This window comes from Haemaphysalis longicornis, unplaced genomic scaffold (assembly GCF_048455015.1).
Source record: "Haemaphysalis longicornis isolate Haplotype H1 unplaced genomic scaffold, Haemaphysalis longicornis Haplotype H1 scaffold_2, whole genome shotgun sequence".
Lineage (NCBI taxonomy): Eukaryota > Metazoa > Arthropoda > Arachnida > Ixodida > Ixodidae > Haemaphysalis > Haemaphysalis longicornis.
Window position 1 is genome coordinate 105506605 of NW_027526295.1, and position 14260 is coordinate 105520864.

At 45.8% G+C, this 14260-nt stretch overlaps 1 protein-coding gene across 3 annotated transcripts in view; it reads left to right on the forward strand.

The window, feature by feature from the left end:
- The window catches only part of LOC144169093 (DNA (cytosine-5)-methyltransferase PliMCI-like), a 150967-nt gene that overhangs the window by 107192 nt on the left and 29515 nt on the right, over positions 1–14260 (forward strand). For all 3 annotated transcript variants that reach the window (XM_077698103.1, XM_077698104.1, XM_077698102.1), the window contains 3 exons: positions 2956–3107; positions 10526–10657; positions 13935–14137. In XM_077698103.1, the coding sequence (XP_077554229.1) occupies positions 2956–3107; positions 10526–10657; positions 13935–14137 (487 nt within the window). The remainder of the gene's footprint in view (positions 1–2955; positions 3108–10525; positions 10658–13934; positions 14138–14260) is intronic.

Below are 14260 nucleotides of genomic sequence, written 5' to 3' on the forward strand. Positions count from 1 at the left end.
GATAAAAGGGCATTCTGGCTTGGAACAATAAGCAGCTTATTTGGGCAGTACACGTGAAGTGAAGGATAGACAGCAGGTCACAGGTATGCAACAATTAACCTCATTATGATGAGACGTGCTGTAATGAAATAATGAATGCAACGAGCAAGTCGTAGTTCCCCTTGAAAGTCCCCACAGAAACCAATGTAGAGTAATACCTCGTTAACTCGAGATGAGCGGATTTTCGAAATAAGCAAAGTTGCGCGAATTGCCATAAAATATTGAGTTCTTTGCAAAGAAGGCGCTACTACTTACCAGCTCTTCAGCACTAGCTTTCAATCTTGCTTTTCATAAAGGTGTGAAAGAGAAAAAAAAACATACAAGAGACTTTCACCGGCTTGGTTTTGGGGCACTGCAATTTTACTTAGCAGAAAAGAACTGTGCTTTGCGGTCGCACTCGGGCCTAATAAGGAGTCCTCTAGCTGCTTGATGCATTGCTTGAGCCGATCTTTCCCGCCACTGCTCTCTATTGGGGTTTTCCCCACACCACACACACCTCTGTCCTCTAGTACACTGTACCTCTGCGCATGTCTCTATCGTCGCATGACGTGCCACAGGGTTGCTTGACGAAGTTGACATGCCTCTAGGCTCAGACTTCACGTTCGGGAAGAACATCGGCTTTGTGGTAGGCGCGGCTAAACGAGAAAAAAATGTAGGGATTTAGGTGTGCCAGCATCGCGCGAATTTTGTGAAACGGTCTGCGGCGGCGAAATTTTCGTTCCACGATTTCGAGATATCTGCAGTTTGGCCCAAAAGTACCATATACACTCGTGTAAGGGCCGCACTTTTTTCCCGCGATTTCGATGGGGTGCGGCCCTTCCACGGAAGTGTGAAATTTTTGTTAAATTTTCGATCCACGCATGGAAAAACCTATTTAATCATGCCATATATACATAACCATGGGATATCTGGTGTCTAGCTGCGGACATCCTCGCTAGATGTCTTCATCGGTGTCGCTGCTCGGGCTCGTCTCGTCGCCGCTGCTCGCGTCATCCGCACGTTCATGGATCAAATTTGCAAGGCTTGCCGCGGAATGCTTTCCTAGTCTTGTTTGTTGTGGCCAGCTCTTCCTTTTGGTCGCACCACCGGCGCACGCACTTGTTGTCGACGTTGAACTTCCGGCCGGCTGCACGTTTTCCATTCTGTTCGGCGTATGCGACAACTTGAAGTTTGAACGCAGCATCGTATGCGGTTAAGCATTTTTTCTTTTCCATCGCAAGCGGTTGTGCTAGGCAGTCGTCAAAATCAACGGTGGCACAAAGGATCAATGGCGCCGGCGAGACAAGATCTCCCAGATAGTGGGCGTCCTCGATTTACCAGTCCTGGACGGTCCGCGGGCAGTCCGAGGACTGCCGTCGCACCGGAAGCCCCATAGGAATACATAGGAAAAACGAGCGCCAGATCGCGTCTCGGGCAGTCCGCGGACGATCCCGGACTGATAATTGAGGAGGCCCAGTGTTGCGCGCCTGAAGCTCAGAGAGCAGAGAGCGCCGCGTGACGAAGCTGTAGGACAGCTATTGCCATCTGGTGGCGCCCACGAAATTCGCCGCACGCCATACGCGAGACGCGACGACGCTGCCGATTGCTGGCGAGATTTTTTTTTTTTTTTTTTTTCCAGAATTTGGCCTGCCAAGTTGGGGGGAGCGGCCCTTACACGAGTGCGGCCCTTAGTCGAGCGTATACGGTACTTCGAAATAAAGGGCAACAAATACATGGGACGTATACGAAATGGTTCGGTGCCGTAGAAAATTTCGACTTTTCGATTTTTCGAGATGTGCGAGTTCAAGTTAGCAAGGTAATACTGTATTTGAAACCTCTTTTTAGCGAGGTAAAATTTGCCTGTTACGGGATATAGCGAACAAATTTTGTTACGAAACTAAATTTCGGTACAATTTCATGACAGTGCGCAACGCGGGTTTGAGACAGTGCACAATGTGACAACTGTATTTAGCAGTTCAGAACTCCTACCATGCATTCTCCAACAACACGCGCAAAGCCGAATGGTGCACCTTGTGTCCACTGCACCCACAAAGCCATTCCCACCTTCCTCTCATTGCATACTGCATGCAGCCAATGCACCTGGGGGCCACGTTGTTGAAGTTGTGTGCGTGCTTATTATTATTTATTATTTTTTTTGTTTGAGGTGCTTCAGCCCTATCTTTTATCGTGCTGCGCTCGTAATTCGAACAGCATGAATTCACCAGGCGGGCAGCAGAAGCGAAAGACTGTAATGCTAGACCAGGAGGCGGCTACGATAAAAGCCGTCACATTGGGCGCAAAGCTGAGTAAGTCATCATTCGCATCAGAAAGACACATCAGCGTCCAATTACAAACTTGTTTGCAGCAAAGTCTGTTCAAAATACAACTTACACGTATATTTTGAACTGCAATAAAGTAGGCGTGTGACTTTTTCTTTTGATCTCCGGAATGCAGTTATTCTGTTGTGTACCGCCACGCGGCAAGATCCAATTTCACCCACTATTTGCTTTGGGTGAGTACAGTGCTCACTATTTCCAGCAAATGCCCGCTATGGCTATAACAAAATATTGGTTATAACAAGCAAATCGCAGCGCCCCTTTAATTTTGTTAAATGAGGTTTAACTGTATATGTACTACAAAATGACAAGGAAGGCAGAGGGTACCAGATGGAGGGAGGAGGTGAGAGTGTATTTCAGCTGATGCAAGATAGGAGGATGGTGGGACTTAGTATGGGGGACTTTTGTCCTGCTGTAACAACCCAGTAGATGATGGTGCTAATGATGCTGATGAGTTCACTTCATGATTAGTTGTACCTGCTGCAGCGGCGCCACCACTGCTACCGTGGTTGTTTGTATGAGTAAAACAAAGACAAAAACCCCCGTGATATTGGCCCACAAGCCGCGTACTTCTTATTGTTATGTACTGCATTGTTTGCAGGGCTGTCGTGTGGCCTGGAAGCTGTTGGGGCCAGCAGCCCAGTGTGGGCGGTTGAAAACTGCCAGCTGGCTTCAAGGGCCTACCAGCGCAACTTCCCCAACACCACCCTCTTCGTCCAGGACTGTAACCAGTTCCTCAGCGACGTTCTCGCTGTGAGTGGCATTGGTTAGATGAGCAGCAGGCCCTAATAATAATGATGGTGATGATTGAGAAACTGCAACGGAAATACCACGACCGGCTTTATAGATAGCGACCTGCCCGTGCTCGCTGATTCTGCACGCTGAATTTGTTACTGCTTGTTTGGTTCGTTTTAGTTCTTCCGACGCCGCTGCATCGGCTGTCGCTGCTTTTAATCCCCACTTCTCCGCTGTATACGCATTTGCTCGGCCTGCCATTGTTGTCATTTCATCTTTCTCTTGGTCCGTTGGGCTCCCTCATTGTTGATTCACACTGGGGGAAGTGCACACCTTCTGTGGAATCGGCAGTGTGCTCAAATTAAAGTTTTTAATGCGAAATTATAACTTGGCTAGACTGCAGTAAGCGCGCACCCGGCCAGCGCCCACCGATCGCGCAACCAACCAGATATCGTCTGCAGAAAGCTGTCCATGGCTGTTTAGCCTTTAACGCGTTCCATGGCATTTGACGCGTTTGATAGCGCGTGTACATTCAAAAGATTAAAACAAATAGAAATATTCAGCGCAATTTCTCCTATAGCATGCAACAGAAAAAAATGAACAAGAAGGAACACTTTGCGTTCACTGTTTTATAAAGTTCATCAAAAGAAAAAGAAAAGTCAGGAAGAAGCACTTGGCGCGCGGTTAATTCCTATTGACTTACAACACAGCACGAGTAAAACAGCAATAACAACAAAAAAACTAGCGTGTGTCGGAAATTTACCACGCAGTCTTGGCATTCAGCTTTTGAGGCAGTGTAGCTGGAGTGAGTCTGATGCCAATGTTGTAGGTTATAGCAAGGTCGAGAACTAGGCTAGTTGGTATACATTCATTATGATAGGACAGCGGAAACTTAACAGGGCAAAAGAAGGACACAACACGAGCACTCATGTTGTGTCCTTCTCAGTGAGTCTGATGCCAAGGTTGTAGGTTATAGCAAAATCGAGAACTGGGCTAGTTGGTATACACTTATGATGGGGCAGCGGAAACTTAATGGGGCATAAGAAGGACACAACATGAGCGCTCATGTTGTGTCCTTCTCAGTGAGTCTGATGCCAAGGTTGTAGGTTACAGCAAGGTCGAGAACTGGGCTAGTTGGTATACATGCATTATGATGGGACAGCGGAAACTTAACAGGGCAAAAGAAGGACACAACTCGAGCACTCATGTTGTGTCCTTCTCAGTGAGTCTGATGCCAAGGTTGTAGGTTATAGCAAAATCGAGAACTGGGCTAGTTGGTATACATGCATTATGATGGGACAGCGGAAACTTAACAGGGCAAAAGAAGGACACAACTCGAGCACTCATGTTGTGTCCTTCTCAGTGAGTCTGATGCCAAGGTTGTAGGTTACAGCAAGGTCGAGAACTGGGCTAGTCGGTATACATTCATTATGATGGGACAGCGGAAACTTAATGGGGCAAAAGAAGGACACAACACGAGCGCTCGTGTTGTGTCCTTCTCACGTCCCGTTGAGCTTGCGCTATTCCATCATGAGGATTGTAGGTTATAATCAACTTAGGCTAGGCTCGGTGACAAAACTAGCCAAAACAAACGTGTTCGTGAAAGAATGTGCTGAAAGATCCTGCAGTATTTTGCGTCGTATTGTCAGTGAACATATTGTACACGATGGCATTTGTTGCGTACAGCCGAGCAAGCTTGACAGGCGACTATTAAGGGCAATTTGTTTTCACCAGGTTCCGATCGCTTAGGTACGGGGGCAGTGGCTCAAAAGGTATCCTGAAGATAACTGGTTCTCACTGCAAGCACTGACCTAAGACGGCTGCCATGCTCAACTTTGCCATTTGTTGGGCTTGTAAGCCACCCCGGCGGAGCTCCTACAAACGTGGCGCTACAGTTTTGGTGAAAATACCACAGCGCCGCTGAAAATTTTGCCGTTGATTACCGTATTTTCCGGTCTATAAGTCGCACCTTTGTATAAGTCGCACCCTCTTCAAAATGACAGTTTTTCCAAAAAAAAACTTATATAAGTCGCACTGTTGTATAAGACGCACCGGTATATAAGACACACTTGTTAATTAGGTAAACTCATAGTGAATCAGATCGTTAGAAAGTGCAGCGAAAGTACATGGTTGTGGCGGCCGCCGCCTATTAACGCATCACCCTGTAAGCAGAGCAAGAAACGCGCATACATCCAAAGTCTGGACATAACTAACTACTCAAAAATGGTTTATGGATACACACAGATGGCACGTACTTACGGACGGCTTTTAGGCAAAACCATCGAAGTCTTTTCCCTCAGACTCGCTAACAAATAATTCAGCAACTTCAGGTGGGAGTTCCCCCTGCGCATCGCTGTTGTCCTCTGACTCACTGATGTCTTCTTTGCCAACATCGTCACCACTCGCGTACCACATCACTCCGGCCTTTAGAATCTGTCTCAACGTGCGCTGGCCACGCACGGCCGCCATGAACCAGATTTATTCCATTAGATAAGTCGCACCGGTGGATAAGACGCACCAACGAAAATTTCAGAAAAAAACCGCGACTTATACACCGGAAAATACGGTAGTGCTCCATTCGCTGAAAAACTTATGGTTTCCCGCAAGAATGACGGCGCTTTTACTACAGAATGTCGCTGTTTGGGTGTTTACAGAAATTTCAGCCTCCACCGTGAACTAAGCCCATGCTAGACAAGTTTTGTGTTGAAGAAAGCTCCTCGCTGTAAAGCGAAGTCGACAAAGCTTCTACATGTTTAAATGAACAAACGAACAAACGTGTTCGTGAAAGAATGTGCTGAAAGATCCTGCAGTATTTTGCGTCGTATTGTCAGTGAACATATTGTACACGATGGCATTTGTTGCGTACAGCCGAGCAAGCTTGACAGGCGACTATTAAGGGCAATTTGTTTTCACCAGGTTCCGATCGCTTAGGTACGGGGGCAGTGGCTCAAAAGGTATCCTGAAGATAACTGGTTCTCACTGCAAGCACTGACCTAAGACGGCTGCCATGCTCAACTTTGCCATTTGTTGGGCTTGTAAGCCACCCCGGCGGAGCTCCTACAAACGTGGCGCTACAGTTTTGGTGAAAATACCACAGCGCCGCTGAAAATTTTGCCGTTGATTACCGTATTTTCCGGTCTATAAGTCGCACCTTTGTATAAGTCGCACCCTCTTCAAAATGACAGTTTTTCCAAAAAAAAACTTATATAAGTCGCACTGTTGTATAAGACGCACCGGTATATAAGACACACTTGTTAATTAGGTAAACTCATAGTGAATCAGATCGTTAGAAAGTGCAGCGAAAGTACATGGTTGTGGCGGCCGCCGCCTATTAACGCATCACCCTGTAAGCAGAGCAAGAAACGCGCATACATCCAAAGTCTGGACATAACTAACTACTCAAAAATGGTTTATGGATACACACAGATGGCACGTACTTACGGACGGCTTTTAGGCAAAACCATCGAAGTCTTTTCCCTCAGACTCGCTAACAAATAATTCAGCAACTTCAGGTGGGAGTTCCCCCTGCGCATCGCTGTTGTCCTCTGACTCACTGATGTCTTCTTTGCCAACATCGTCACCACTCGCGTACCACATCACTCCGGCCTTTAGAACCTGTCTCAACGTGCGCTGGCCACGCACGGCCGCCATGAACCAGATTTATTCCATTAGATAAGTCGCACCGGTGGATAAGACGCACCAACGAAAATTTCAGAAAAAAACCGCGACTTATACACCGGAAAATACGGTAGTGCTCCATTCGCTGAAAAACTTATGGTTTCCCGCAAGAATGACGGCGCTTTTACTACAGAATGTCGCTGTTTGGGTGTTTACAGAAATTTCAGCCTCCACCGTGAACTAAGCCCATGCTAGACAAGTTTTGTGTTGAAGAAAGCTCCTCGCTGTAAAGCGAAGTCGACAAAGCTTCTACATGTTTAAATGAACAAACGAACAAACGTGTTCGTGAAAGAATGTGCTGAAAGATCCTGCAGTATTTTGCGTCGTATTGTCAGTGAACATATTGTACACGATGGCATTTGTTGCGTACAGCCGAGCAAGCTTGACAGGCGACTATTAAGGGCAATTTGTTTTCACCAGGTTCCGATCGCTTAGGTACGGGGGCAGTGGCTCAAAAGGTATCCTGAAGATAACTGGTTCTCACTGCAAGCACTGACCTAAGACGGCTGCCATGCTCAACTTTGCCATTTGTTGGGCTTGTAAGCCACCCCGGCGGAGCTCCTACAAACGTGGCGCTACAGTTTTGGTGAAAATACCACAGCGCCGCTGAAAATTTTGCCGTTGATTACCGTATTTTCCGGTCTATAAGTCGCACCTTTGTATAAGTCGCACCCTCTTCAAAATGACAGTTTTTCTAAAAAAAAACTTATATAAGTCGCACTGTTGTATAAGACGCACCGGTATATAAGACACACTTGTTAATTAGGTAAACTCATAGTGAATCAGATCGTTAGAAAGTGCAGCGAAAGTACATGGTTGTGGCGGCCGCCGCCTATTAACGCATCACCCTGTAAGCAGAGCAAGAAACGCGCATACATCCAAAGTCTGGACATAACTAACTACTCAAAAATGGTTTATGGATACACACAGATGGCACGTACTTACGGACGGCTTTTAGGCAAAACCATCGAAGTCTTTTCCCTCAGACTCGCTAACAAATAATTCAGCAACTTCAGGTGGGAGTTCCCCCTGCGCATCGCTGTTGTCCTCTGACTCACTGATGTCTTCTTTGCCAACATCGTCACCACTCGCGTACCACATCACTCCGGCCTTTAGAACCTGTCTCAACGTGCGCTGGCCACGCACGGCCGCCATGAACCAGATTTATTCCATTAGATAAGTCGCACCGGTGGATAAGACGCACCAACGAAAATTTCATAAAAAAACCGCGACTTATACACCGGAAAATACGGTAGTGCTCCATTCGCTGAAAAACTTATGGTTTCCCGCAAGAATGACGGCGCTTTTACTACAGAATGTCGCTGTTTGGGTGTTTACAGAAATTTCAGCCTCCACCGTGAACTAAGCCCATGCTAGACAAGTTTTGTGTTGAAGAAAGCTCCTCGCTGTAAAGCGAAGTCGACAAAGCTTCTACATGTTTAAATGAACAAAACTGCATGAAAATAAAGAATACTAGTCGAGAAGGCGCATATGGTATAGTGTGGTTTACTTGCGTACGTTGGCGTTTTCATGGCTAAGAAACGGCTAGGTTTAACCGTGAATTCTCGTTGCTGGCCGGTATTATAGGTGGTGATTGGTACAATTGGTATTGGTTGGTACGACCGCTTCATTTTATGCGAGCAGTCGCAGGTCCCGCTGCGAGCAAAGCAAAGTTGGCGAGTTTGGGGATTCAACTCAGTTCCACCTGACGGAGCGCGCCTTCCCTAAACGGCAATTTTTCAGCACGCTGGCTCCCATTGTCACCGGCAGCAATGGACAGGTCGCATCTGTAAAGCCGATCGTGGTAGATCGGACATACATGGTAACAACGTCTGTGGTGTAAAACCAAGGCTGGGCCAATTTTGAGTTGTGTTAGCACATCTCTCTCTCTCTCTCTCTCTCTGTCTCTCTCTGCTGACACTCTTAGTATCTTGTGGGGTGAAAATGAACCCTTGTTATTGTTCCTCAAAGCTATTCACCGCCATAGGCCTTGTGCAAAGGGCGTTTGCTAGGAGGGAACCAGATTTTTAACTGGGGCGGTTTCAGAGTGTATTCAGAAAGAATGTTGACAGGCTGCAGCTGGGATTGAACAAATGAACAAAATGATTGGCAAGTTGTGCAACGTCATCTCGGAGTCTTTGTTGTATTTTTAATTTGCATAAATTTCTCGCTTTTCCTTTTCATTCCTTCTGGTTTTATTGTTGCTTTAGTCCTTCTTGTGATGCTTTCCCTTTCCCTTTGAGGGGGGGAACTGAAATTCCACGTAAATCACTGGCTGGGGCTTTGAAAAATATGCCATGTCTTTTGCCTGTCCAAAGCAACATGGCTGTAGAGTGCTATAAGCAATGCACAGGAATTCTGGCAAAGAAAGGACAACATCCCGGGTCGGGAAGGAGTGCAGAGGTTTATCCTGGTCACTTCAATTTCTCCGCTGTAGTAGCGGGAAAAGGAAGGTGAAAAGTGATCTTGCTTTTCGTAACCTACAGTAGTGCTTTTCGTAACCTACAGTACTATACTATAGTAGTATAGTAACCAGGTAGAAGGAAGTGGGTGGAATCATGATTTATCCCACTCTTGTCAGAGCAGCGGCATTTTATGCGACTGTGAGGTCAGGTTCCTACTCCACATTATAGAATGTATGAGAATGTACGGCTGAGGTGGTGGGAGGGTTGGTATGGAAATCTAGGTACTTACACTTTTATGCTTACCACTGAGGTCCAAAAACACAACTCAAAATACTTGGTGGGCTCCCCAGTTGGGCTCTCAGAGCATTTAAAAAAAAAAGCACCAATGTGTGAGTATTTGAGTTTTGAATCTGGACAGAATTAGTGACTGAGCTCAGTTTGACTCGCACTGTAATTTTTTAATTCAGAAATGATTCGCAACATCGAATATTCAAAGGTTTTCGTTTTTACTCCAAATATTTTAAGAAGTTTCGTGCTTCTTTTCTGGCCCATAAGTTTGCTGCCTTCAGCACAAGCCTGCGAACCTACTCCGCTACGTGTAATTCAAATTGATTCGCAGTAACTCTCTTTGTAAAATCTACCAAATTTTAAGACTCACTTATAAATCTAGCAGTCACACAAAATGCTACTGGGTGAACTCACTGTTAGACTGGCCAGTGCAGCCTCACAGGTGACACGCGAGCAAAGCACCGCCATTTGAAAGTAAGGCAAGTGCTCTGTGTAAAGCTGAGGCACCGAGCGTCCTTTAGTTTGCAGGGACTGGTTGCAAGGGGTGTACTACAACGAAACAACAAAAGATTGTTTTTTTTTATACCGACATCAACCACACGTACACCCTATCTGAGGTCATCCAAAATTGTCTTGAGACATAAAGCACCAAATGTTTATTACTTGGTGATGGTAAGCGAAAATAAGAAGAAATATTTTATCAAACTCTCTTCTCAAACTGCTTTTTCACATTGGAATAAAAATTCTGCTCTGATATTAATGTCTTTTTTTTTTTTTTGAAGCTATTGGATTCAAGCTGAACTTTTACTATCCACCTCTAAAAATTGTTTTTGCTGAGGTGTAACCATAAAACGAAGGGAATAGGTTGCACATGCTTTAGGTTTCTTGGGGCCACTCTTAGGCTATAACAGAATTCCACAAGTATGGTGATAGTATGAAGTGCTTTCTTGCCCATTCTCTCATTCCATCCACCTGTGCCATTGGTTTTGTTCTCTGTCTCTAATTTTCCTGGGCTGCACTTCCTAACCACTGCCCTGTTGGTGCCCCGGTGCGACACTGGTGCAGGGCAAGAAGACCAACTCTGCAGGACAGATTCTGCCTCAGAAGGGTGACGTGGAGCTTCTGTGTGGGGGCCCACCCTGCCAGGGCTTCAGCGCGCTCAACCGCTTTCAGAGCTCTGAGCCCTCCATGGCCAAGGTGTGTTGGTGGCTCCCTCGTTCTTCTACTGCTATACAGCACAAGCTAGTAGACTGCAATGTAATGCGCCTTTCGTTAGAATTTTTTCAACATGTGTAGCACTTTAAAAAAAAAAAGATGTTGTTTTAAGGTTAGAGTTAGGCACATCCGAGACGTACTGGAATGCATGGAAACACTTTTTTTCCCTGCATTCTTCCTTTTCCGATGTTTTTTTACTTTTTACTTTGTTTTATATTAGATAGTTTGCACTAGTGTGGCAGCGCAGAAGTACACAAAGGACATGTGATAAGTTGTGCCACAATTACGAAGCTTTTCACCTGTTGTGTGGTATAGTTAGCAACATGAGAAACTACTAATTGTGTAATATTGTCGCATAGCCCAAGATTACACAGCTGTCTTGAAGGAAAAGCAAGTTTATTGCACTGAACTTGTGCTGCCCTAACTCAAAGAATACACAGGTGGCGAAGCAGCAGTCAACAAAGTGACGTGCGCAGGCGAGTGTCAGCGAATTGAATACCGTGGTGTCGGCTCTGTGGGCATTTATCTTTCGGCGCGATTGTTTCTCGAAATGCCGAATTACAACGAGAACACTGGAGATCATTCTAGGCTAGTGACGTCAGGGCCGAACCCTCTCCTTATCAAAATGAGATTGCCTGTGCGGCATTCAAAAGAAAGAAAAGGAGACGTGCACTTTACTTGAAGCACTAATAACACAGGCGGGCATCGCCAGATGGTAAAAACAAAACAGAAGTATACAGACAGAATGCATGGTTAGTGGCAGTATTCTGCGAATTTATGTTGCTGCTGTTAAAAAGAAAACGGGGAGACATTGAAGCATGAGAAACAAACGCTGCTAGTTCTCTTTTCCTGTTTAATTTTTCTTTTTATCAATCAGTAGCCATCACAAATTGCGAATCTTCCAGACAGCTTGCCTTCTCTTCTAACCCTGTACCATTCTTCCTTTGAGGGGATACGAGGCTAAAATTGCAATGTCCTCACAAAACTGCTTTTTATGTTTTTTTTTTTTTTTTTGGATTTCACATATGCCTAAGGATCATGTTCATGAAAGCCAAATTTGGTAGTTGTCTGTGCTGCACAAAAGGGGTAAATAGTTTTTTCACGTGGCGCTCTGCAGCATACTCCACACCGAAAGAGCCCACGAATGCAGCTTAAAAGGCATGGTCGCAGAACAGAAATGACACTGAGAGGCCTCTAGAGACCGTGAGGGGATAGTAGAGTGAGAAACAAAACAAAACATAGTAAAGGCAGTCACGGGGAGGATAGATTGGATATGGTGAACCAAAAGGGAAACATGGAGAACAGGTAAGGGAAAAAAAGCATTTTGGAAGCACAGAGAAGGGCATTAACAGCTGCGAAACTAAAAGAAGAGACGGAAGGTCAAGGCAGTTGCTGTTGAGCAGTGTCTGGTTGAAGGGAAAGGCCAAACCTGTGCGGCAGGTTTGGCCTTTTTTTTGTGTTTGTTATTGGCCCTTTTTTTCTCTTGAGAAGCTGGATGCATTTAGCATTGTGATGCATGAAATTGTAGCTAATTGTTCGCACTTTCCGAGGCATAACAGCAATTTTGTGAGAGCTACAATTGTTCAGAGTTAAGTTGTCAAATAAACAGAAAAAAAGTGCACAAAATAGTGTAACCACAATATAAATAGTAGGTGATTGTACTAAGCCAGAAAATTATTTCAGGAAATCTGAAATATACAAGTTGTTCCTAGGTTCTATAGCCATAGTTCAATATTCACATCAATCTTCAATATGCACACCCATCCTTTTTGGATGAAGAAGAGGAGGAACCAGGGGCAAAAAGGGGGAGTGCCCTTGTTTTACTCAAATACAGTCGATCCCGGATATATATCGAACTCTACGGGGATCGCAAAATAGTTCGATATATCGATAATTCGATATATCAAATATTTTCTTTCCCATAGGATTTCTAAGGGGATGTCTGGACTATTCGATAAATGCAATAAGTCAATATATCTGGGTTCGATATATGCGGGATTGACTGTATCTATTTCATCGAAGCTAAAACCTGGTGATCTCACGCCATTGTGGAAGTCATCACTGCTGTTGGGATCAGAAAAATCAGCAGCAGCAGCTGCTGAAGACCCTGTGCGACAGTAGGCAGCCTTTGTGAAGCATGGCGTGAAGTGGACGCTGGTCTAGCCCAAGTTGCAGCCACCTTGGGTTCAAATTTCGAAAATCTGCTCCCTAAGCGGTGCCGCACTATAAACAGAACGTGTGCGAATCCAACCACATTGAAACTTACCTTTCAGTCATTCTTTGTTTATCATCAGTCAAATGAACGCCACCTAAAAACAGAGGGTGGTCTTCATTTTCTCTTTCTTTTTTTTTTTTTAACATCAGACACTGCTGCACGGTCTTACAAACTGTGAGGGCGGCTTTAGTTTGGTGTTTGTGTTTTGAGCGTGCCCGCCTTGTTTTTTAGGGTCTAGAAGAATGGATGCCGCAGGAAGGCAGACAGGTCAAATTATGCTGATGGGACGACGTGATAAGAACGCAATCCAGATCTTCTTCCTTTTTTTTTTTTTCGCCGCCTTGCGTTCACGATGCCACAGTTGGTTGCTTATCAGCCCAACGTACTTGTAGTGGAAACCTGGGGTATAGTGTCTCGCTATCTCCAGATGTTCCAAAAGGCAAAAGGTGTTGCTTATGTGCACAGGGGCTCGCTGTCTTTAGAAGTGCGCCAAGATGAAGGGCAACTGCTGTTATCATGCAAGTGGAAACGGAACACAGATACTGACTAAAGGGTGCTATTTAATTTAAGGGTGCTATTTCAGTGATTAATGAGAGACCTGTTTATTGTTTTTTATATGCCAAGTTGCCAACTGATAAGGTGTAGGTAATATTTTTGAGACATCCAAATCAGTTGCCTACTCCTACATGCTTGCCCTTACGGGAAAGGAGAAGCGGGGGGGGGGGGGGGCTCTTTTTATCGCGTTGCTGAGATAGCCGCAGAATGTGTCATGCATGCTAATGTAATGCATTCTTCAAATTTTGGGTGTCATACCAACCACAGCTTTACCTGGGCACTGAGGCATGCTGCAGTAGAGAGGATAGATTTGCTTGGGAATCTTTAACATGCACTGACATCTCGACACAGGGAGGCATTTTCATTTCTCACCTTTACCAGATACTCTTCCGTCAGATGTGTTTGGTTGTGCATGGGCTTTCCTGTGTGTTCCACGCACTGACTGTCTTCCTTTCGCCTCCTGTTCCATGTGGCCGTGGCCCCTTGCAGAGCGCGCTGGTGTCGACATACCTGAGCGTGTGCGACTACTACCGGCCACAGCTGTTCCTGCTGGAGAACGTGCCGGGCTTTGTGAGCAGCCACGGGGGCCACATGCTGCCCCTCACCCTGCTCGCGCTGCTCCGCATGGGCTACCAGTGCGCCTGCACCATGCTCCAGGCCGCTCGCTACGGCCTGCCCCAGAGTCGCTCTAGGTGCGCACTAGGACAGGCCAGTGGGTCACCGGGGTAGTGTGGCTGCAGTCTCGCTGTGGGTTGCAAGCAAGCATAAGGGTTGGGGGTGCAGTGTTGTGACAGAGTGCGGGTGCAAAACCAGGG